Source organism: Micromys minutus, assembly GCF_963924665.1.
Source record: "Micromys minutus genome assembly, chromosome: 30".
Lineage (NCBI taxonomy): Eukaryota > Metazoa > Chordata > Mammalia > Rodentia > Muridae > Micromys > Micromys minutus.
This window is the reverse complement of record NC_137965.1, coordinates 7,845,474-7,871,445: the sequence shown is the minus strand read 5'-3', so window position 1 is coordinate 7,871,445 and position 25,972 is coordinate 7,845,474. Positions and strand designations below refer to the sequence as shown.

General features: G+C 45.3%; 1 protein-coding gene across 1 annotated transcript in view; it reads right to left on the bottom strand.

Annotated features, from left to right (window-relative positions):
- The window catches only part of UTRN (utrophin), a gene marked incomplete at its 3' end in the record, with an annotated part of 456,405 nt that extends 436,031 nt beyond the window's left edge, over nt 1-20,374 (bottom strand). Inside the window, exons 1-2 of the mRNA XM_080941517.1 lie at nt 20,238-20,374; nt 13,170-13,337 (exon numbers count right to left, since the gene is read on the bottom strand). Coding sequence (XP_080797643.1) covers nt 13,170-13,248 — 79 coding nt within the window. The 5' untranslated portion in view covers nt 13,249-13,337; nt 20,238-20,374. The remainder of the gene's footprint in view (nt 1-13,169; nt 13,338-20,237) is intronic.
- Between the last annotated feature and the right edge of the window lie 5,598 nt (nt 20,375-25,972).

Below are 25,972 nucleotides of genomic sequence, written 5' to 3'. Positions count from 1 at the left end.
GAGATGAGGAGAAAAAGGAGGAAAAAGAAAAATCAAGATGGAGCCAGAGAAAGCAGACCTGGATCCTGGTGGCCTTAACTGGCAATAGGTAGATGGGAATATTTTAAAGGATTCTATCTTTTATCTCATATAGAAGGGCAGTTGGTATCTTTGTCTTACGGTATAGAGGGTTTTGTGGATTGAGAATGTAATCCACAAATTGTGGTATAGAATTATGATATAGAAACCTGCTATGGAGTGATGTTTGTGACGGGCGGTGGAGGAAAGAAAACTCTGGGGCGGTAACTCCACCTGGAACAGAAGCACCAGGGGAGGGAATCTTGTGGAGAGTGTAGCTCGTGGACCGAGTGACAGTGTGTGCGCTCAGCTGCTCGGAGTGAGACCTCGGGAGCCTTCCATCTTTTTAATATTTACTGCAACATGAGGCCAACCCAGTCTACAAAGCAAATCCCAGGATGGTAAGAAATAAACGGTGAAACCCTATCTAAAAACAAAAGAACAAACAAAAAAAGAAAGAAAGAAAAGAACGTTTATACACACTAAGTTTGCACAAAGAAACCATTGGAGCAGTCAGGGACTCAGGGCAAGTGCATTATGAGGCTTCAGGAAGGAAGGGGTTAACTACATTGAGGCGTGGCTATCTACAGAGGGGAAAGAGAAACTCTGACACTCAGTACTTGGGAGGGACATTCTAGTTCTGATGCCCCCGGACTCAAAGCAGCAGACCTCAGCCCTCTCCTGACCCACTTTCCAGAGCTTCTCCTCCTCTCAGCCAAACCCACACTCCAAACTATGAGGCACCAAAAAAAGAAAAAGAAAAAAGTCCAATATTATGAAAACTATTACCTTTTAAATCTATTTACCAGGAAATGTTTCTAATTAAAAATAAACAACACTTGACTCTCACTTTCCTGGCTCCGGGGAGTTCAGGCCACTGTCTAGGGCTGAGTCTCCAAGGCTGAGCCTCAGAAGCCTGACTTTCACTGTCTAAGCCAAGGCACTAGGAAGGAAAAATCCTCGCAGCACATGGAAAAAATCCCTGAGTCAGGATCCAGGAGGGCGATTCTGACACACAGCCTGAAGCTCAAAGCCCAGTGTTCAAAATAAGGGAACATACATGGAAATGTGTAATTACAGAGTTAACGTTAAATAAGGCAACGCACAGGCGCCCTTGACAGGGTCTATCAGTCTCATAATATACATCCTTCACATAAATATTGTAGAGCCAAAAATCATAGTAAGGAAACCAGACACATGGAAAGGGCAGGAAGCAAGGTTGTCTGTCTGGCTTCATCACCTCAGATACACCCAGTACCAAGTGCTATTCTGCAATAGATTTCTCAGCTAAGAAGGTCCTGCATTCTTGTGGTTTGGGTTTTCTGATTGTTTGGTGGAGTGGGGTGATTATGTTGTTGGTTTGGTTTAATTCTGGGGGTGGGGGGGTTGTTGTTAGTGTTTAGTTTTTCTAATTTTTATTTTGTTTTGTTTAAGATAACGTCTTCCTGTGTGATCCTGGCTGAGCTGAAACTTACTGTGTAGACTAGGCTGGCCTCAAACTTGTGGAGATCCTCAGCCTCCCGAATGCCGGAATGAAAGGCATGCACTGCCACACCCAGCCCGAAGTCTTTGGATGGAGGAAAGATTTTGTGACAGAAGTAGGGCCCCAGTGACTGCACTGGGCACATGAGTTCCCAAGTCAACTGAACACCAAAAGAGAAAATACTTGACAGGCTACCCGTGTTTGCTGTGTCACTGAGCTCTATCACTTTGACAGAACTGATGTGTGTGTGTGTGTGTGTGTGTGTGTGTGTGAATGTGAGTGTGTGTGTGTGAATGTGAGTGTGTGTGTGTGTGTGTGAGTGTGTTGTGAATGTGTGTGTGAGTGTGTGAGTGTGAGTGTGTTGTTGAGTATGTGAATGTGTGTGTGTGTGTTGTGTCTGTGTGAGTATGAGTATGTATATGTGTGTGTAAGTGTGTGTGTGTGTGTGCATACACATATATACATACAAAATTAGACTTCCTGGATGACAAATGGCTCAACATTTAAAAGCCCTTACTATTCCCAAATCTAGTCACCAAAAGTCTATCTGTAGAACCCACACAGCGAGAAGAGAAATCCAATTCCCACAATCTGTCCTCTGACCTCTACATGGGGGCACACACACACACACACACACACACACACACACACTAAAACAAATGTTAAGAAAATCATTTTTAAAAAAAATAACATAACAAAGATTGAGTTCCCAAAACCAGTTGGTGGCTGGACCAAACCAAGTGAGAATCTCAGCTACCATAAGAGAACAATTCACTTGTGAGCTGTGCCACCAAGCCAGCCTCAGCCAAAGCAGCCCCATGGACAGACACAGACCTTCGCTGAGAAGTCCGAGGACTTCTGAAGTCCCTAAGTGCCATCTGCGTCCTGGATTTGACAAATGTGAAGTTGAGAGTGGAGAAAGCAAAGGCAAACAGGAAGGAAGCCCGGTTCCCAGGCTGGGTCCCACCCCGAGCCTGTCATCTCTGTCACCCTGTAGCTCACCCAGTAAGGTGCTTGCCTTGTAAGCATTTGGAATGGCAGCAGCTTATAGCTCCTTAACTAGGGAGATGGAAACAGGGGGCTCAATGGCAGACTACCAGGAGCCAGCCAGAGCACCAACCCTGTGATAGGTCTCCTTAACAAAACAAACAAAAAAAGGTTGACAGCTCCTAAGAAACAACACACACAAACATACATACATACACCCAAGGTCATCCTTTGGTCTCTATGAACACATATACATACGTGTACAAAATCTCACACTGCCTCACATTCCAACCTTTGAGTTGAACATAGCTCTCAGTCAGCAGTTTTAATTAAAAAACCAATGCTTATCAAAACATAGTAAATGCGTATTTGTCCACACAGTGTAAGAAGGAGGGACTCTAGCTACATGCATCCCAATCTCCACTGCTTTAGATTAAACATTAACCCATGTTTACCACCGCCTGCATAACCTCCCATATTCCCTTGTTTCCAGGAAAATCATGATATCAGCATCGAGTTCAAACTTCTGGGTTCAAATAAGGTTCAAATAAGGTTCAATCAAATTGAGTTTTCAGTCCGGTCTATATAATGAACACCGCCTCTGCTAGAATATTGGCACGGACAGGATCTTAGATCACTCCTCCTCAGCCTCGTGCCACGAAAACACAGGCAAGACTTTTTGCTCGGTCCAAGGATTGCTGTTCTCTAACAGACTTAAGTTTCCACCAGGGTCCCTGTCTGTCCCTCAAGGCAAGTCCCAAGGGCTCGTGGAAAAACACCAAGCCAGCTAAAAGGCTTCCCTTCTTCAAAGCACAAATATTTCAGCTAAGGAAAGTTTCAGGAGGAACAAGAATTGTTTGTTCATAGTTCCTTAAACTGTGGAGAAAAACCTCTCACAGATACTACTATAAATGCAAAATGGTTTAAAAAGCAGCCCACTCACCCCCCAAATGCAACTTAGCCACTGTGTTGTCTGGAGGGGACCTTCTGAAAGGTCAAGGGAAAAAGCCAACCTTTCTCTCATCCTTTCCCTCATGCTGGACCTTGTTGGGAAGCTGTAATTTACACCAGACATCACAGGGCATGTTTTCAGGAACCTTGCTATAATGTAACCTAGTGTAAACCATCAGCAAAGGAACTGGCTTTCTTTTGGTTTCAAGGGCTCCTCTGCCTTCCCCCTAACACATCTCGAAAGCCCAGTTACCTCTCTGGGCACCAGACCAGGGCCTTCCTGATGTCAGGGTATCTGAAACCCTACCTTCTTTGCCAGCGAGTTAAAAGCCTTGAAGAGCGATCAGAGGAAGAGAGAAAGAAAATCCGTGTCAGAAGCAGTGACAGTCTCTCATCTCCCGCCCCAAGGACTGCCTGTCCTCCAGTGTTATCCCCTTTGTCAACTCCCGAAAGAATGACAGAACACAGCCAGAAATGAAGGGCAGCCAAGGAGTATCAGGTCCTGCCTCTTATGTGGGCTACGATACCACCAGAAAAACCAAAGGCAGCTCCAGACTTCAGCCCAGTAGGCTGCAAGGAGACAGAAAGGGCCTGTGCAGTTAACACTGGGCAAAAGGAGCAGATCTGATCATAAAATAATGGCCCTCCCGGCAGCCACAGGATGAAGTGCCTTGTGAACAAGAAGGCTGTGCAGAGTTCAGACTCCAGGCTTCCCCAGTCTAACCTGAACCTGAATTCAAATCCCAGCGCCTGAATGTTCAAGCCATGGAACCTTTTCCATTGGGTAAGTACTTATCACTTGGCTACAGTCCCACCGTGCCCTGGGCTTGGTGCCAGAGGTGTATTGGTTCCCCAATGGGCTTAAGCTGCACTGACAAATATATCTGAAAGTACAGGATGCAAGCAAAGTACCAGACAGTGAGGAGGGAAACACGGAGAACCCACAAGCAGCGATACGGCACAGGGTGACTAAGTCACTAAGTAGGGTGTGGCATGTGCACCTAAAACCCCAGCACTTGGGAGGCTGGGGCAGGCAGGGGAATCAGACTAGGATATAAGCAAGCCCTTTTCTCAAATAAATACAGAAAGAGAAGAAGAAAATGAAGAAAAGAAGAATAAAGAAAGTGTCGGTCAATAACAAAAACACAAAGCACGAAGCATGACTTCCCGAAGTCAACAGAGAAGGCCACTCAGTGACGGCTGTATTTCAGCATCGATGTAAATATCAGGGAACCAGACAATGATGAAGGGAAAGGGGGATGTGCAAAGGCCTGGGAAGGTCCTACGGAAGCAGAGGAGACACTGGCATAGCAAGTGACCCTCCATGGTTTTTGATTGCCACCTGTGAACGTGCCGAAGTGAGAACCGACCTCTTACCACTTCATTTGCTCAGGGGATGCAGATGGTAGGAGCGAGATGCTAAATGTAAGATTAGGAATCAGCATCAGCATCACCTCTAAGATGCTATCATTAAAGGCTGGGAACCACATCACAGGCTCAGCTTGGCATGGGCTCTAATTTCCTCAACAGTTAGAACCCAAAATTTGATTTTAAAACAAAAACAAAAAAACAAAGAGGCAGCCAGCCACAGTGAAGCAAGCTTTTAGTCTCAGCACGTGGGAGGCAGAAGCAGGTGAATATCTGTGAGTCTGAGGAAAAAGGAAGGAAGGAAGGAAGGAAGGAAGGAAGGAAGAAAAAAAAGAATGAACTATGGAGGTAAGGAAAAAAAAACGATAAAACTGTTATACTAGAGTTCCAAAGTTTCTTCAGTGTGTTTGTTTTTGTTTAATGGTTTTCTTTTCATTTACATACATGTAAATGTGTGTACATGTATGCAAATGATTGTGCAGTACAAGTATATAAATGTGCGTGTACATGTATGTAAATGCATGTACCTGTATGTAAATGTGTGTGCATGTATGTAAATTCGTGTGCAGGTGTGTAAATGCATGTGCAGGTATGTCACTAGTGCTAGTGCCCACAGAGGCAGAAGATGTCAGATCCTCTGTCACTGGCATACCAGGCAGTTGTGACCTGCACAATATGTGTGCTCCTAACTGAAGTATGGTCCTCTGAAAGAGCAAGTGCTCTTAACCAGTGATGCCTTTAGTTTTAAAACAGGGCCTCACATACCCCAGGCTGGCCTTGACTTCCTATGTGGTTAAGGATAACCTTGAACTACTGGTCCTCCTTACAGGTTTATGCCGCCATCCAGGGCTCAGCGCATGCTAGGCAAGCCAGCACTCTACCAACTGAGCTACACGGCCCTCTCCTCAGCCCATCCAAGGGTTTCCTATTTGTGGCTGGGTTTTTTTTTTTTTGGCTTGGTTTTGTTTTCAGGATCAAACCACACAGCACTGTAGAGTTGACCTAACCAATGCCTTTTACAAATGGCCCTCTCCCAGGGAAGACTCTGCGGCTCTAATCTCCTCAGCTTTTGAGCCTCTCGTGTTCACTGACACACTACAGGGCCGAGAATCTGCTGTTCTCAGGGAGATCTGAGCTAAAACCCTCAGCATCCCTGGGACCAAGTAAAGATGATGGATTTACTCAATGTCACAAACTTTAATGAACGTTAGTCACCAACTAACTCTAGAAGAAGTGAGGCTGACCTTCGATTTTACATACACCAAGATCCATGTTGTTAGCCACTGTCTTGTTTCCTTTCTTAGATAGGGGCGCCTTCTGTAGCTCTGGCTGATCGATTACTCACTGTGAAGCCTGGGATACAGCTCTGCACACCTCTGCCTCCTGAGAGCAAAGTGTGCGTGCGTGTGCGTGCGTGTGTGTGTGTGTGTGTGTGTGTGTGTGTGTGTGTATGTGTGTCCATACCCAGCCTATTATTTCATATTTCATCATGTCCCAAAGAGAAGTTAATAAAGCACACACTCCACCAGTAACATGCTTTTTCTGACAATTATTCTTGGACTACCATCTTTACAAACCTGTTAAGTTTTCCAGCTTATGCAGATTAAGCTGCCACTAAGATACCCACAACCCAGGACCGTATCACAAGTGCTTTAATGGCCCCTGAAGGCTTACTGTCAGCAACCCCAAACCCTAACCCCGTAGGCATAACATGCTTTCTAGACCTCTTCATTTTTCCATTTTGTTTTTTTTTTATTGGGTTGGGGGTGGGGTTGTCTGGTTGGTTTGCCAGTTTTTGAGACAGGGTATCATGTAGAGACGGGGTGTCAGTGTGCCCCAACAAACTGACGGTAACCCTGAACTCCTGGCCCTACCGCTTCCACATCCTGAGCACTGGGTTTACTGATGTGAACCACCACGACATGTTTACGTGTTGGTGGGGATTGAACCCAGAGCCTCATGATTGCTAGGCCAGCACTCTTACTAAGTGACCTGCGGCCACAAGCCCTCCGGTTTTTTGTTTGTTTTTTTCTCAGCATTGCTCACATCTAAGGTAACCACAAAGTGTGTGTCTTGTGTTCTTTAAAGTATCCCAGAACCTAGACCAGATCACTTAATGTAGGAAGTGAAACCCAGAGTGAGTGTGTTGTTGACAAGGTGACAATCCTGCCTCAGCTTCCCTGGCTGTGGGACTCAGAGGAAAAGCAAAACCTTCTTCAGATTGGATTGCAGATCTTGATAGTGTACACAGAAAATGTCTTCCAGAACTCCCCAATTCCTCTAATGTTTACAGTCTTAAAGACTGTTCCCTTACAGTGACCGTTCCCAGCCAGCCTAGCTAAACACACCTCTATTTCCAGATACATGTGAGAAGCCCACCTCGCTGCTAAGCTGTATATAAGAAACACACTGAGCTACACGAATGAGCATAGCTGACAAAATCCCAGTTTTTCTGGGTTCTTCATCCCCTTGTCATCCCCAGTGAGTCCTGGCGGAATGCAAGAACTCTGTGCTACGTATCTCTATTCAGATGGCAAAAATAGCTTTTAGACACACAATTACAAATCTCATGAACAACTTGTCTTAGTCGGGGTATCTATTCCTGCACAAAATATCAAGACCAAGAAGCAAGTTGGGGAGAAAAGGGTTTATTAAGCTTACACTTCCATATCGCTGTTCATCACCAAAGGAAGTCAGGACTGGAACTCAAGCAGGTCAGGAAGCAGGAGCTAATGCAGAGGCCATGGAGGGATGTTACTTACTGGCTTGCTTCCCCTGGCTTTTTCAGCCTGCTTTCTTATAGAACCCAGGTCTACCAGCCCAGGGATGGCTCCACCCACAATGGGCTGGGCCCTCCCCCCTTGATCACTAGTTGAGAAAATGCCTTACAGCTGGATCTCATGGAGGCATTTCCTCAACTGAGGCTCCTTTCTCTGTGATAACTCCAACTTGTGTCAAGTTGACACAAAACCAGCCAGGACACAACTTAAGATAGTAATACAACTCCTCCAACATGAGCAAAAAGCTCCAGATTCTGCCCAAGCAGTTCCATTAACCTGGGACTTTGTATTCAAATACATGAGCCTAAGGGAGTCATTGTCATTGAAATCACCACCCGGGGTTGGTCAATAGAGCCACACCAGGGGATAGCCAGCCATTCAAGAGTATGTGGAAACACAAACTGGATTCATTGTATTTAAAATAAATAAACAAACAAAACAAATTTGTGTGGGTAGGAAAGGAGGGGTAGATCTAAGAGATTTAAAAGGGGGAAAAATATGACAAGAATATGTTGTATGAAATTCTCAAAGACCTACTTTAAAAAATAAAGGCTAGGTATGGTGGCACATGTGCCTTTAATCCCAGCACTCAGGAGGCAGAGGCAGGTGGATCTCTGTGAGTTTGAAGCCAGCCTGGTCTATTACATAGTGAATTCCAGGCGAGCCACAGTTACATAGTGAGACCTTATGTCTTAGTGTGGGTTACTATTACTGTGATGAACCACCGTGACCAAAAGGCAAGGTGGGGAGAAAAAGCGTTTCTGTGGCTTAGATTTCCACATCCTAGTCCACCATCAAAGAAAATCAATATAGGACGGGAACGTGGAGGCAGGAGCTGATGCAGAGACCAGAGAGGGGCGCTGCTTACTGGCTTGCTTTTCATGGCTTGCTCAGCCTGCTTTCTTATAGAATCCAGGACCACCTGCCCATGAATAATGGTCCATCTACAACGGGCTGGGCCCTCCCGCATCAGTCACTGATGAAGAAAATACCCTACAGCTAGATCTATCTTATGGAGGCATTTTCTCAACTGAAGTTCCCGCCTTTCAGATGACTCTAGCCTGTGTCAAATTAACTCAAAAGTAACCACCATACCCTGTTTCAAAAATTAATTAAAAGAGTACATGGGATTGGATCAAACTATAAGGAGGACATGAGGAATCCCAAGAGAGGGGAATTTAAGGCAATTTGATCAAAACACATTATATGCACATAAAAAATTCTTAATTTTATTTCTGTCTTTTAATTCTCCCATAGAAAACTATTCCTTGGGGGCTGGAGAGATAGATGGCTCAGCGGTTAAAAGCACGGACTGTTCTCCCAGAAGTCCTGAGTTCAAATCCCAGCAACCACATGGTGGCTCACAACCATCTGTAATGGGACCTGTTGCCCTCTTCTGGTGTGTCTGAAGACAGCGACAGTGTACTCGCATACATAAAATTAGCAAATAAATCTTTAAAAAAAAAAAGAAAGAAAGAAAGAAAGAAAACTATTTCTTTGTAACAGGTGGGGGTGTTTCCATGAGATGAGATTTCCCTAAATTGCCCAGGCTAGATCCCAGATAGTATGATTGTAGGCATGAGCCCCCACACTGGAGTTCTCTTTCCTTTTATGTTGCTATGGTCTTTTTTTTTTTTTTTTTTTTTTTTAATGGCCTAGTTCTCCTATCTCCACCTCCCAAATGGTGGGATTATAAACAGGCAACAGATACAGGGCAAATATTTCTTCTTGAAGACTAGAAACCTTCTATGCAGCATGGCATATACCCAGTAAGGATCTTTCAATTTTATTTTCTGCATATGGGTCATCTGACTATTTAATCTAGACTCCTAAAAGCCTCATAACAATTCGTAAACTTTGGAGTATCCTGAGATGATACCCTGTGTACTAAGCATTTGCCATAAACAGAAAGCAAGAGTATGCCTTCCAGAGAGCCAAAAAAAAGATGACTCACAGACCCATTCAAATCCAAATTTATCTGCCAGCTTCTGCAACACAATCAGGGCAGAGGAATGTGATTCATATCTCATCTATGCAGCAGCTACATTTTCTGCCGTGTTTTGAAGTAGGTGCCACTCAAAGGGAGGGGACAGTCATAACACGGGCAGTAAAATGCTACCAGCAATCTGAGAGTTCTCAAAAATGTGAAGAACTAAGCGATACAGGTTCATCAAGCGGTTTTGGAAAACACACATGGGCAGTAAGAAAAACAACTATCCCAGATGCCAAGAGGATGCTTGGATCTATCTATCTCACATCTTTGTTAATTCTTATCTTGTAGGCAAAAGTCTCATAGCCCAGGTTGGTATCGAACTCAAAATCCCCCTGTTCCAGGCTCCCAAGTGATAGGGTACCAGCTGTGTGTCACCAAGACCATTGACTTTTTATTTATTTTGTTATTTACGTGGATGAGTGTTTCGCCTGCCTGGATGCTTGGTCACCGTGCAAGTGTCTGCAGTCCCCGAGGTTAGAAGAGCACATCAGCCACTCTGGGACTGAAGTTATAGATGGATAAGTTACCATCTGTAAAGTTACCATCATGTAAACTGAAGTTACAGCCACCATATAGGTTTTGGGAATGAACCCAGGTCACCTGGAACAGCAACAAATGCTCTTAACCACTGAGGCATCTCCCAGCTCCCACCAGGAATCTCTTAAAAGGTACTTTTCACATCAACAGCCTCCTGTTTCATAATCACGTAACAACATATCAACAGCATCCCCCAAGTTTGTAACGTTGATACACATACACACACCTCAATGTCATCTCTTCTTATGAACACATAACTACTTCAGTCATGTGCTAACTTAATTACCTCCACTGGGATTCTGCATAATACACACAGCTGTGTGATCCCAGTAAAGAAACAGTAAGTTCCTAGCTATTTCTAGAGTTATCTGACTGAGAACATGGGCCTTAAATAAAACAGTAACAACCTAAGAACTGGTGGTCATTTCTAAACACTCTTGTGCCCAAGTTGGATATTTATGGTATCTACCTTTCTTTCTTTCTTTTTTTTTTTTTTTTTTTTTTCTGTTATAAACAATACTATGGTCAACTTCTTTTTTTTTTTTTTTTCCTGGATATTCTCTGTATTTACATTTCAAATGTTATCCCCTTTCCCTCCTCCTTCCCTTCCCCCACCCCTTTCAGTCAACTTCTTAAATGTACATTTATATTTTCTGCCTAGGAAGAAACTCTATAAACCAGAGTCATTCAACCAGTTGATGTTCCCTATTATAAAAGCAGTACAGTAGGTCAGCAAGATGGCTCGGCAAGCAACACGACCTGAATTTAATCTGAATGCACAAGGCGCATCACAGAAAGCTAAAGCCCAGAATTTGTCCTCTGACCTCCATAGACCTGCTGTGGCATGGGCATCCAACCCACACGTACACATAAACAAATAAATAAATGTAACAATATTTGTCTTACTTAGGGTTTTATTGCTGTGAAGAGATACCGTGACCAAAGCAACTCTCATAAAGGAAAATACTTAATTAGGGCTGGCTTACAGGCTGGGAGGCTTAGTCCATTATCATCATGGTGAGGAGCATGGCAGCATGCAGGCAGACATGGTGCTGGAGGAGCTGAGAGTTCTACATCTTAATCCACAGGCCTCATAGACTGTGTACCACACTGGGTGTCGCTTGAGCATAGAAGAGCTCAAAGCCCTCCCCCAACAGTGATACACATCTTCCAACAAGGCCATACCTCCTAATAAGTGCCACTCCCTAAGAGCCACCACTGAATCTATGGGGGCTATACCGATTCAAACCACCATGATATTTTTTAAGCAAATAATCCTTAACACCAAAATATATACACTGTAACAAATTATTATAAGGCAGTGTATGGACCTTATTAGCTTTTATAAATAGCCATTTTAAATTTAAGGAATGGTTTGGAAGTGTGGATACTCAATACATACTCTAAAAGTTAAAATTTCACATAATAACTATTTTCTAATGGACAAAGACAGAGAACCAGTGATAAGTATCTAAAGTCTTTTTTTTTTAGTCTATTTTATTTATTATTGTACATGTGTATCCACATATATGCCATTGTGCACATAAGGAGTAAGAGGACAGTTTCTGTGGAAAGAGTTGTCTCCTACCTTTCTTTACTGGGTCCTGAGGTCTGAGCTCAGATCACTAGGCTTCTGCAGTATTTACCCACAGAGCCACCTTCCTAACCCAAAATCCAAGGTCTTCACGTAACAGAGGTTGTCTCAGAAAGATACTAAGGATCACCAGTCCTCACAATTCATGGAAATTGAGACATAGAGAGATATCTAACAGTCTCTCTTCCACATTCCTGACACTTTCCACATTTCTAAATATGAAGTCAGCACCCTTAAAATGAAATTTAAGAGAACACAGCCTTCTCGGAGTACCCTTCACAGTGCATACACCACAGAACATGCTGGAAAAGCACCTCCCAAAGAGTCCTTAAAGCTACAAAAACCACTGCATAGCCACAGCTGCATCCACAACAGCTGGACATTATACCAACCAAGCACCACCAGCATCATGAAGGGAAACGCATATCCTACTGAGATCTCATTTCCTACATGAATTTTAGTAGTTTCAACTAAGAAATGAGCTCTTACCATAACACACAGACATTTCCAATAGAAAATATCACCTCTGAGTCCTATTTGATGATGATGATGATGGTGGTGATGATGGTGATAATGATGATGTGACACAGGAGGTAACCGTTTATAATATTGGAGTTACAAAAGGACAATGTTCGAAGCCAGGACAGAACTCTATATTAATTTTCCGAGCTCAGAAAGGCCATGCTTGCTCAAAAATATCTCCCCTTTGAGCCTGTCTCAGAACCATGTTTGAAGCTCTTTAAAAATACAGAAATTTTCATGCAGTGGGTTTGGAGTGGATCCAACACATCTGCATGTGTAAAAACTCCCCAGTCGATTCCATTTGGAGAACCAGAATTGAAAAGCAGTGGTTATAAAATAAGCTGGGGGCGGGGCGGCATCCAAAGCCCTCCAATCCAAATGTTCACATGAAAGTCATCCGTCTGTCTTGGTCTGCCAGATTTGATCACATCAGGGGAACTTTAGAAGTTGGCATTTGAAAAGGGAAAGAGAAGGTTACATGCCAGTATTAGCATCCAACAGCAATGCGGTAGGTGGGCAGAAGGTTACAGAATCCCACCACAAGAAAATTGCTTTTCTGTCAGAAACTATGGTATCCTCTACTCTAAGCATGTAATTGCTTCCCATTTTCAGGGAACAAGGGAAAGTGTAATCGTCCATCTCACTGACATCGTGACCGAGTGGTATCAGGCTGCAGGCAGGAGTTTCTCCCAGTAAAGCAATGTAACCAAAGCAGATTGGGAGAGTAAGCTAAGGCCATCCAGAGGCTGGATGTTGCCTCTGACAGAGCAACAGTCATGAGGCAGAAGTCTCAGAAGAAGTCTGCCTAACAAGAACAATGCATAACAAGCTAAGAACTCTCGGTCTTCGACACAGCCCATAAAGGAAGATCCCCAGCAGAGGGCTTCCATTACTCACCAGATCTGGACTTAATGATATCACTGAATTGATTCTGCCCATCGTCCGGGCTGGCTTCAAGGTCCCCGTACTTGGCCATCTTGGGTGAGTTTCAATATAATCCAAAGGCTTTCCCAGATCCTCTTCTGAAGACTAACTCGGAATAATGGCCCAGGCTAGCATGAATACCTAGGAGGAAAAGAGAAAGTGTGGATGGCGAGAAATACAGAAACATATTCCTTATCTTCTTTTCGTTGCCTCTGGCATGTGTCTGTATGTGCATGTGTGTGTGTGCGTGCGTGTGTGTGTGTGTGTGTGTGTGTGTGTGTGTGTGTATGTGTGTGTGCATGTAGAGCTCAGAGGTTGACACTTGGGTGCCTGCCTCAACTGCTGCTCTCTACCTTTTATGTTAAAGCAGGGTCTCTTTTTGAACCCTGGGGAATCTCCTAAATCTACATTCCAAGTGTTAGGATGACAAACAGGCTGCCAAATCTGCCAGGCACTGGCACAGGTACAGGGATGGAGTGGCAAGTACTTAACCACTCAGCCATAGCCCAGCCCCATACAGTCTAATACACAGTTATATAGCGACCAGTAAAGCTTACTGAGCCTATGCCATGTAAGGCTTTATTTAGCACAGCCTCTTCCACCATGAGGCTTATGAACAGTAAGCCTCCCAGATAGAAAGAAATTCCCTATAGAATGAATTACTGCATTACAACCCTGACGGTTGACAGCAAAACAAAGGCATAAAATGGACAAACGTGACCTGCCCTGGGCCATTGAGGAGGCCTTCTTGAAGAAATGACATTTGGGCCCATCCCTGCAAAGAGAGGAAGAAGTTCACTAGCCACATGGGAAGTAGAAAAGAGAAGAGCTTGGTGTGTGAAATATTAGCATCTCTAAGAACTGAGGGGAGGAGGGGGTGGTTGAGTCCTGCTTTTGGGGCAGCCGTGAGCCAAGAGGAAGTGCATCACACAGGTGAGGAAGGAAACTGGGGCCAAAGATTCCTAGAAAGCCTTTGATGCCTGTCTGAGGACAATGACAACCAGAGAGGTGACATAAGCCCACTCACACCGTGGCTCGGCTCATCAGAAGGCCAGAGTAACTCAGGAAGTACGGAGGACTGCGGTAGATTAGAGCGGTGAGCTAGCTCATTAAAGGGCTTAGGTCATGAGTAAGGAGATGCCGAATGGAAAATTTTCATCTCTTCTCTGCATCTGTGGGGCCTCAAGTGATAAATGGGAATCACAGTGCGCCATCTGTAGAGAGAGCATCTCTGTCAGGGTACCAAACATGCATCTTATTGTGGGCAGACAAATGTTATCAAAACAAAAGGCCTAGGGAATTAGGAGAGTGTGGATAAAGAGCATTGGGGACCTGACTTTGGTTCCCCCGTACCCACATTTCATAAAAAGGAAAGAGGAAAGCAGGTTATGGGGCATGCGTCAGCACTTGTTTCTAACTACGAGCTACAAACAGAAGGGTCACAGTCAGTCAGTGAGCTCCTGGTTCCATGAGGGATCCTGTCTTAGAAATGAGGTGGAAACATTAGAAGGAAACACACTACGACAATCTCTGGCCTCCAAATTAATACACACGAACACCACACACACACACACACACACACACACACCCCACAGGCCCAATGTCACTCAAACAAAAGACCTGAAGAAAGGGAACTTCTTCATGGATTAAACAAGACGAAAGAGACCTGAGCGCCAAATACTATTCTGGGTTGAACTCAGAATTTTCAGATAAAACATCTTAAAGTTTACTTCAGGCAAAATTATCACACCCATGATCAACTTCAGGACTAGTTAACAGTTTTATTAGGTAGGAGAATATCTTCCATTGTAGGGGACGTGATGAAATAGTGAGGCCTGACAGGATCTTCAATGTCTGTGCATTTATATATGAGCATCGATATGTATGCGCATATATGCAAAGATACACAGGGGCAGAGGATATAAACATTATAAAGAAAACACGGGCAGCCCTGTATCTGTTATGCTAATCTTTCTGTTATAATACTGTTAATATTATAAGCAATGTTTATAATGTTATGGCGTCAATGGACTAGACGGATACGCAGGATATGAAATAACAGATCAATAGACTCAGGCACAGCCCTGGCATTAGAGATACAGGATACTAACATGCTGAATGACTCAGCCGGCACTGGGTAATTCAGAAGTGGATGAACTACCTCTAGGTTGGGAACCACTGAGGGAGAACATTAGATGGAATGTTCTCAGGAATGTGTTGCTTCTGAGACACAGAAAAGGAAAGGCAGCATTTGGAAACACGGATCTGGATCTCAGGGATGGGGTGTCTTGTAGATACATAAAAATGTAGACAGCCACTGTTGCCCACTGACACAAACTTTATTCTAGAAGGATCATCAAACCAACTCTGACGCACACGGGTGCCACGCAGATAAGACAATCCAATCTTCAGTAACTGTAGGAAATATCTCCAGGGTCTAAAGAAATGAAGTTCTGCCCTGCAGTAGCAACCATTCATTCAGAATGACAGCAAGTACTATTCTATTCTGCTCCCGAGCTTCCCGGATCACACTGTCTAGAAAGGAGCAAAGTTCAAGTTTTAAATTCAGCATCTGTCTCTTCCTGACCACAGACCCCTTTAAGAGTGCCCCAATGTCAATTAACTTAATCATTACTTAGGAGTAGGCTGGAGAGATGGCTCAGTGGTTAAGAGCACTGATTACTCTTCTAGAGGTCCTGAGTTCAAATCCCAGCAACCACATGGTAGCTCACAACCATCTGTAATGGTATCTGATGCCCTCTTCTGGTGTGTCTGAAGACAGCTACAGTGCACTTATATATAATGAATAAATAAATCTTAAAAAAAAAAAAAAAAAGACACCCGAACAGTAATCTGCAGAAAAAGTCTAATTCACACACTAAAATAAGTGTCAGAGCCAGGCAAGGGGGTTCATGTCTGTCTGTAATCCCTGAGATCACAGGATCACTGAGGGTTCTAGGTCTGCTTGAACTGCCAAGTGAGACCTCTATGACCACCCCTCCCCAAACAAAAAGGAAAAAAAAAAGAAAAAGAAATTCAGAATTTGGGTTTCTTTCTAGATAGTAAGGGACCATTCAATTCTTTAGTGGTTTCTGATTTATAATTTTAAAATTATTTTTATGTGTACATATGAGTGTCTGCATGCATTTCTGTGTGAACATGTTAGTACCTGATGCCTGTGAAAGCCAGAAGACGGTGTTCCATTCCCTAAAAGTGGAGTTACAGGTAGGTAGTTGTGAGCCACCCACTGTGGGTGCTAGGAAAGGAACCCAGGGCCTCTGTAAGAGTAAGAAGTGCTTCGAGCCAAGAAGCCATCTCTCCAGCCTCAATCCTTACTTCAAGGAATGAATTGTACTATGTTGTTATTTTAAATTTCGTATTTGTGTAACAGTAGTGTGTCCCATTACTCAGCATCCAATCACTGTGGCATATAGCACTACTTTCTTACACGAATATGAGCAGCATGCAGTATAACAACTTTCCTTTCTGCAAGTCAGGAAATGAGTGGAGACCGTTAATAAGAGCAAAGCAGGAGGCAAAGTGGCTGAAGCAAAGGAACAGCGGTAAGTCGTTAAAGCTTTAAGCACCATTTCCTCTCAAAATATGGATTGACCCATCCGTCTCCCAGACTTTGTAGGACATTAAATAACTTCTTAAATGTTTATTATAGCTTTATGTTTATTAAGAATTTACAGGCCTGGGTATACTGACTCACAGCTGTTAGTCCCAGCACTTCTGAGACAGAAGAAAGAAGGTTCCCAAAATTTTAGGCTAGCCTGAGCTACAGAGTAAATCCCAAACCAGTCTAGGCTACCTGTCTAAAAATTGAAAATAAACTAAAAGGGCTGGAGATGTGACTCTGTGGTGGTGTGCTTTCCTGGGTGGGCCTGGTTCTGGGTTTGATCCTCAGAACTATCAAAACAAAATTAAAGTCACAAGTAACCAGGGAAGAAGGCTGGTAGCCTGGCCGTTGCCAAGCAGCTTTTGCCAGGAGTGGACTAGTAACTCCAGCTGGGGAAGCCAATGTTTAAAGCCACCTTCTGCTATACGGAGAGTTTGAGGCCAGCCTGGGCTACATGAGACCCAGGGTTTGGGAAACACCTCCTCACAAAGGATATAATCAAAAGTGAATATATTCCTATTTTGAAAGTATGAAAGATCTGCTAAGCTTTTACGTGTATCTTCAGTGCATTAGAGAACCAAAATCTTGTCCAGAGAATATGTAAACATTTAATTATGGGAAATCCCAGTTGCCTATGAAAAAGTCTCTTTCCTGGAATGAAGTTCCTTTGAAAGACAAGTCCAGGGTTCTACTTCACACCTGGCTTTCTCCAGGGACCTCCACGGTTAGGATTCTCCAAGACTTTTCCACTATATTAGGAAGGGACTGGCCCCTAAGCCTGATCACCACACATGATAAATAAATATCTAAAAGTGCATTTTTAAATATAAGTAAACATCCACCTCATGTGTGTACCTGGTGCTCAAGGAGGCCAGAAACAGACATAAGAAAGGGAACTTGGGCTCTCTCTTAACCACAGAGCCACCTTTCAAAAATGTGCACAAACACACACACACACACACACACACACACAATGTCACCAATTTATTTTGAGAAAAAGTTAACTTGTATACAGGTTTCGTTTACATAGGACCAATAATGCTTCTTCACCTAATGTTTGATTCTGTCATTTTCCTTGGGATGATCTTTCCAATCTTCTCTTCTTAATAATGCAGATCCTACTATGCTGCAAAAGCATGTCAGGACAAAAAAAAAAAAAAAAAAAAAAAAAAAAAAAAATCAACGAACTAGAAAAGAATGAGGAGGAACACACTAAGAAAAGGTCCTTTAAGTCATTTAACAGCCACCAACTCCTGTTGCCATAAATGTCCCAGGAGCTTCATGTTGAGTTGAAGAATTTAAAGATACCTCCTTCCAAAATCCCAGACGCAAACCAGGCGTGGTGGCGCGCGCCTATAACCCCAACTACTTCGGAGGCTGAAGCAGGAGGGGCGTCAGTTCAAGGCCAGCCTAGACCATATAGTGAAACCCTTTCCCAAAATAACAGAAACAAAATGCTACCACAACTATAACCAGCGTTGGAGTTACACGGGGATAGAATCAACGTTTTCTTAGTAACAATGTGTCCCAAAGAGGCTCCACTTCCATGCACACCCGTGGAATGGAAGGTGCCACACACACCGGGGTTAGGGAGAAACCGGAGGCGAATGACCCGGAGGTTGTTCAGGGGCTCTATACAATTGCTGCCCATTCTCTTCCCTTCAAAGGACAGCTGGTGCCGTTTACCGAGTGTTTCCCCACTGAAACCCACACACGCCACAGCACAGGGGCCAGTTCCCCCTTCAGAGTGGACGTTTCTCTTGTCAGATCAGAAAAGAACGCCAGGGGTGGTGGCTTTAACAGGCAAAAGTTCAAGAATATGCATCATTCAAAAGGTGTCATCATAAAGGAATATTCAACCAAGCAGCTGGGGAGGAAAGCCAAGTCCTGCAAACAGCAGTCACAAGTCATCAAAAGCTAGGAATGCTTGAGAAAAGGGAGAGGGAAGCCTAGGAACAGCTTAAGGAGACCGCTGAGGAAACGCTCCAGGGAAGGTTCATGCCACAGCGGTAAATGCTGTTTAGCGGCGCAATAAATTTTGGGTAAACACCCAAAGGAGAGTTAAAGAGCTATCTCAGAGGTCTCATAAACGCTTGGGGGTGGGGGGAGCTTCAGCGGGAATGGCCCATGCTTCTCACTGCCTTGGTGCTCGGGACTGACCGACCCACGAGCTTCGAATTCCTCCAGCTCTTGCAGGCAGGCACCGGAGCCCACCAGCAGCCAGCCCCCGAGGGTCCAGCCTGACTTCACAGGCCCAGGGCAAGTTCCAACGGAATGCAGGAGCCTGCTGCCGCGCCACCCTAGAGATCCCATCTCTCAGGGAATTCCTGCGCTCTGGCCACGGCAGACCCTCCCACTCAAATGCATGGAGAGCCCACCTCTCCAGATCCTGGTGACCCGGGTGACCTGAAGGCTAGAAGAATACAGGATGCTGCCTCTGTGACTCCAGAGAGTGGGGCCCGGAATTACACCCAGGATCTCCCACTTGGGGGTTTAAAAAAAGGCGGGTCCCAGGTTCTGAAGAGTCACACACGTTTTTCTCCTCCCCTTGAAATAACCCTGGAACGCCACCCGGTCGGAATGTAGGGACTCGAAAAGTCTCTTTGAACAATGTGCCTTCTAAAAGTTGCACAGCCCACAATTAGCTCTTTGTTGGTTTTCTTTTCTTTTCTTTTTTCTTTTTTTTTTTTTTTAAGTGGCCTTGGGCAAGCAGAGCCTCAGACCCAGGCCAAAGAAGGGCATGAATTACCTTGTCAGTTGCAGTGAGGGATGCCAAGAGTCCGGAAAAGCAGGCAGCCGCGCGGGACTGCGCACCAATGAGATACCCCTGTCCCCCTCAGACTCTCCAGAGCTGCAGGCAGGGAGCTGGCCACCTCGCCACACTGGGGCCCCACCCTCAGGAACCGCAACCACACAGAGGTCGAGCACGCCCCCGGGCTGGAGGCCGGCTAGGAAGCCTTCCCAATCCCTCCCTCCACACAACTGCCCTCCCCACCCTCTCCTCCCGGACACCGCCCGGGCCCCGCCTTCCCGGGACCGGAGGTGTGTGACAAGCTCTCTGAAGAAGCCACGTCCCCTCTTGGAGATCGCTAGTCCTGCTGCCCCGCTCAGGGCGATGAACGGACAGGCGACAGACACCCTCTCCTCTCAGGGAGGGACAAGGCAACAGCATTAAACTAGACCTAGGAGACTGAGAGCTTGGCGAGCAGTAAAGATTCCCACCTTCTCATCCCAGCTCTCTCCCGCCCAGGCAGAGGATGCCGAGCTTCTAGTGAAAGTGCAGAAGTTGGCCACAGCCACTTCGGGACCCCGGCGGTGTAACTGCAGGAAGGTCCCACCTCCTTTCAGCCCCCGCCCCGTTCCCTCGGGGACTGCGGTCACATTACCCAGCCAGAAGCTTCAATAATGCATGGGCTTACCTGCTGGCCAAGTCCCAGAGGCCCCAGGGCTCCTCTGGGCGTGTTCAGGTCGTGTGGAGCTTGCGTTGGACGTTACAAGAATTTTGGTTTTGCTTTTTTTTTTTTTTTTTTTCCCAATGAAACCTGGAAAGCTCGACAAGATCCAAAGGGGGGGGGGATGGGGAATCCAAAATTGACACCCGATTGGAAACGCCCCCCCCCCCGACTTGTGCAATCTTCCAACCGGTAGTTCCGCCAAAAACAAAACAGTCCAGACGCTAGGCGGGGGTTGGGGGGGGGCAGGCGCACGCTGGAGTTTTCCCTCTACTGGAATGACCCGAAAGAAAGGGGGCGCCGCTCCCTGAGGTCGCCCGATCGGCTGAGGGAGCCCGGGGCTCCTCCACCGCCCTGGGCGGGAGAAATCCCGCGCGCGGCGCCGCCCGCTCCCCTCCTCCGGGGAAGGGCGACTCCACAACTTTGTGTGCGAGAGCTGCTCGCGGCTCCGGCTCCTCCTCCCGGTCCTCCCCCGGCCGCTGCCGGCCCCTTTGTTGGAGAGCGAGGGTGGGGCGCTGCAGGGTCGGCCCGCCACCCCGGGAAGGGGCTCGCGTCTCCCCGAACGGGCAGCCCGGCCTCGGAGCCGTGGATCCTGCCGGTCGGACCCGCCGCCCGGCCGCTCGCGCGCCCCCGGGCCCGGGCCCCGGCCCTGCAACTTTGCTCTCCCGGAGAGACCGGTCCCCCTCGGCTCCCGGATCGGCCCTGCCCCGGCCTGGGAAGCCACAGCCGGCCGGGCTCCCAGAACGTGGCGCCTCGGGTCACCTGACCGCGCGCCCGGTCAATCAGCGCTAGCCCTAAGCGCCCTCCCAGCCCGCAGCCGCCGGCTCCGTGCGGTGCGGGAGTCCCGGAACCAGTCGTGCGTTCTGGAAGCCCGAAACTAGGCACTGCGCGCACGCCCCGTGCCCTTTATTCAAATTGTCCAAAAATGTGTGTCACGCCCCCCTAGGCACTCTAGGTCTCTGCGAACAGAGCGCTTTTTTTTTTTTTTTTTTTTTTTTTTTTTTTTTTTTAATTTTAGATAAATCTCGACCTGCTAGCCAACTCATCCCATTTCAGCTTACTGAGGCTGTTGAGTTTGCGGTTCTAAACCCAAGGGGTATATTTATTTTATGCAATTTTCTTAGCATCGTCTTTAAATGCTGTTTAAACAATCTCAAGTGTCCTTATATGTTCATATACACACATAGGCCGTTGGTGCTGACCTTTAAATTTTTTACTCTGTGTGTGTGTGTGTGTGTGTGTGTGTGTGTGTGTGTGTGTGATGTGTGGTGTTGGGGTGCTGGTGACAGTACACACATGAAGTCAGAGGAGGACAGTTTTGTAGAGACAATTCTCACCTTTCACCTTTATGTGGGGTCCAGGGTTCAAACTCAGGTCTTCAGACTTCAGCATTCAACAGGGGTCTTATCAGAAGCACCATCTGCCAAACCTTTATTTATGTATTTGTTTATTTGTTTATTTATTTATTTATTTACTTATTTATTTGTCTGCTTTTTTTTTTTTTTTTTTTTTTTTTTTTTGTATTTTCCAAACAAACTTACATCTGTTTGCAGAACCTATTACAAGTTTACGGGGTTAGCCAAGACATATCTTGGACTAAATGAGATTTGTGTTGTGTGTGCATTTTTTTCCTTATTATATACTTCATCTTAATGTGTTCCCATAACTGTTTTTCATGATAACACTTGGAGGGGAAAATAAAAATAGCAGCCAAAGTCCTCAGCTAGTATAAACAAAGAGGCAAGAGTAACTGACTGACTGAGTCCTGGCTTATTGCTTCCTTAATACTCAAGGGTTAATTTATGGGCCAGTAAAAGTAATTCACTAGCCTTGTGTTCATTGCCAGTTGAAAATCTCTGGAATCTCTAAGTACTGCAGGCTGGGACAGAAGTAAGTCCTGGAAGAGACTTCTTTATAAAGTCTCCAACTTAACAACTTCACTTTGGAGGGTAACTCTTCACACAAGCCAAATAGAATCTGAACACCACTGGGAACTGATCTGACTTGCTCGTTGACTTTTTTGCCTTCCATTAACCAGCATCAATATGAAGCCTGCTGTGGTCGATGGTACACAGAAATCCAACACAGATCTTGCCCTTAAAGAATGTAGAATTCAATTAGGTGAGATAAGACGTGTAAGCAAAAACATTCGAGATTCCTGACAACAGATCGAGTGTGTTGTATAGATTACCATCACTGTGAGTGACAGAAAAGACTTAAGTTAGCTCTCAGTTTCAGCAGACTCAGGCTGAGGCTGGCTGGATCTATTGCTTTGGGCCTGAGACAAGGCAGAAAGAATAACATGTTAGCAGGCCTGAGGTGGAGTGTGTGCACCATGACTGTCAGGAAGCAGAAAGCCAGCCAGAAGGAGGCCCGGAACAAGAGGTGCCCACCAAGGAACTGTGTGATGGTGTGCATATGCTTGGCCCAGGGAGTGGCACTATTAGAAGGTGTGGCCTTGTTAGAGGAAGTGTGTCACTCTGGGGCTGGGCTTGGAGACACTCCTCCTAACTGCCTAAGAATGTTCCTGGCTTCCTTTGGATGAAGATGTAGAACTCTCAGCTCCTCCTGCTGCCATGCTCTTACCTTGATGATAATGGACTGAACCTCTGAACCTGAAGCCAGCCCCAATTAAATGTTGTCCTTTATAAAACTTGCCTTGGTCATGGTGTCTGTTCACAGCAATAAAACCCTAACCGAGACAAGCTGACTCCACTAACTTTCCGTCTCCAAGTAGGTCCACCTCCGTGGAATTATGCATCCAAGTGACTTAATCCATTTATTAGGTCAAAGACTACATAAAGCAATTGCCCTTCAGCAATTGACTGGATCTATTAGTTAAGGACTGAGTTTTCAAAAGAAGAGGCTTCACATAGAAACTTCATATCTAAATTATAACACTGGCAGAGTTGGTGGAAATGTAAAGCTATTCCTTTTGAAATTATAAGGGGTCTAGAAAGATGAATGGGTGACTAAAACCGCTTGGTACTCTTGCAGAGGACCTGACTCTGGTTCCCAGCACCCATATCAGGTGGCTCACAACCACCTTTAACTCTTGCTCAGAGGATACAACATTCTTTTCTGACCTCCACGGGTACTACCAAACACACACACATACACACACACACACACACACACACACACACACACATTAGAAAAAACGAAATAAGCCAGACTGTGGTAGTACTCTGAGTTCAAGGCCAGCCTAGTCAACAGAGGGAGTTCCAGGACAGCCAGGACTATACAGAGAAATCCTGTCTCCAAATAAATAAATGGGGGGGGGGGAGAGAAGAAGAAGAAGAAGAAGAAAGAGAGAACCAACTTCAACTATATAACAAGTTTGAGGCACCAACTTCAGAAACTGACCAGACAGCCAGGGCTACACAGAGAAACTCTGTCTCCAAATAAATGAATAAATAAATAAATAAATGAATAAATAAATAAATAAATAAGAGAGAGAACCAGCTTCAATTATATAGTAAGTCTGAGGCACCAACTTCAGTGACTGACAGAAGGCACACTGACAAACTGAACAGTGCTAGGAACTGAACTCAGGACCTCTGGAAGAGCAGCCAGTGCTCTTAACCACTGAGCCATCTCTCCAGCACCTCTTTATTATTATTTTTTCCTTAATTGCAAGATCTACCGACTCTCCCACATCATCTCTCCCACACTGCAGACATTTCTGGACCTCACATGATCTTCTGAAGACCTGGGCATGCGAATGAGAATTTAGCCATGATGCCTGCCATCAGAGAGATCACACATAAGAAGACAGTTGTGAATCCACCAGCCCAGACAAGGTGTAACATGAGCCAGAATGAAGACACACAAGCCATGAGGAGAAGACAGTACTGGGGTGCATACTGAGAGGGTCACCTGAGCTGAACCCTAACAGAGGAGTTGTAAAGGACATGTGCCTGTCCTTGCCTCCACCTATTTACGATAATCAGGATTGATTGCAGGCAGCGCTCCACTGCTGAGACACATCCCTGGCTCTCCACTCTTTTTGAAGAAACCTCCCTATCAGGAATTGCTCGCCTCCTCTGTTCCATTCCAAATTTCTGATGCTGTCAATCACTTCTCCTAGCTTAGGCGTGGACTCATAGCCCAGGGATGCCTATCTAGGCCCCTAACTGAGTCCTCATAATCAAGCTAACAGAAGAATAGAGATCCACCCAGGCCCACCAGACCCCTTCTGAAGGAGTTCTCCTTGTTGACGTTGGAAGGAAAAACTCTCCTTTCACCATTTAGAATTAGTTAGTTAGAATAACATAAAATCGATAGTAACGTGTTGCCCCTCCCCCCCAGTCTTTTGTTTCAATTTGCTTATCTATGTTCTAGGTTCATTTCTGCTGCTGTGATATCCTGACCTAAGGAAGGAAGCTGGGGTGGGGGTGGGGGATTGTTGGCTTACACTTCTAGAAACATCTCTTCACAGCAGAGAAGTCAGAGGCAGGAGCTTGGCACAGCTGGCCAAACCACATCCACAATCAAGATCAGTGAGAAATTAAGACGTGTATGCTTAGTCAGCGTTCTCTATCATTACAGACAGGGTGGAAAAGCAGGGACTCATGCAACCCACCTTTCGACTGTCTTTCTCCATCAACTCCTGAAACCAACACAGTCCTCTAACGATGTGACCAAGGCCAACCTGATCCAGGCAATTCCTCCCCGAGACGTTTCCTAGCTGATCTTGGGTTGTGTCAGGTTAATGGCTAAAACTAACCCTCAAACTGCAGTTCCATCTCTACCCTGGGTCTAGAGAGTAATGAAGAAAGAACAAAAATGACTGCGTTGGAGAAAAGGATATGTTAGATCTTTCAGATGCTCGGTCCATCCACACAACTTGGCCCCTGAAATACCCAGCAGAATTCTGGGAAAACAGGGTTGGAAGGAATCTGGGGAGGAAGGCAAGGGAGCTATACTAAAACCAAGAAGGCTGGAGTGTGTACTCTCTCAGCAGAACTAGGTTACAAGCAGCCAGACTTATCCATCACACAGGACATGGGGAGCCTGTTCTACAGGGACTCTAATGTCTCAAGGAGAACCAGCATAAGGCTGTCTACCCTTAAAAAATAAAAGGCATCCCTGAACTGGGGAGTTTCTGTTTTACTCTTTCCTTCTATGCCCTTAATCATGGAGAGCAAAATAGGAATCACCTGAGGATAACCTCATATACAAACATTGAAAATAAAAATATATAAACAGAAAAATAAAACTTGAAGGAACAAAGAGCAAGCAGGAATAAATTCTTGAAACTATTTTTTCTAAGCATTTCCATCTATTATTTCTAATAACACTTTCAGATTCTTGAAACTATTGTTTTTCATGACATTTATTTATTCACTTTACAATACAATGTCAGCCCTTCCTCTCCTCCTATGTCCCTCCACAAAAGTTCTCCTCCCACATTTCCCTCTGGGAGTCAACGACACACCCCACCACACACACACATATACGATTCCCTGAAGAACTAGGTGTGTCCTTTCCTACTGTGGCCAGACAAAGCTGTCCATTTATGGGTGAGGGACCCACGGACAGGTAACAGACTCAGGGACAGCTTCTGCTCCAGTTCATTGTGGGACATGCAGGAAGACCAAGCTGCACATCTGCTACATATATACAGGGCGCATAATTCATCCCATGTTCCCTTAGTTGGTGATTCAGACTCTGGGAGTCCCCAAGGATTCAAGTTAGTT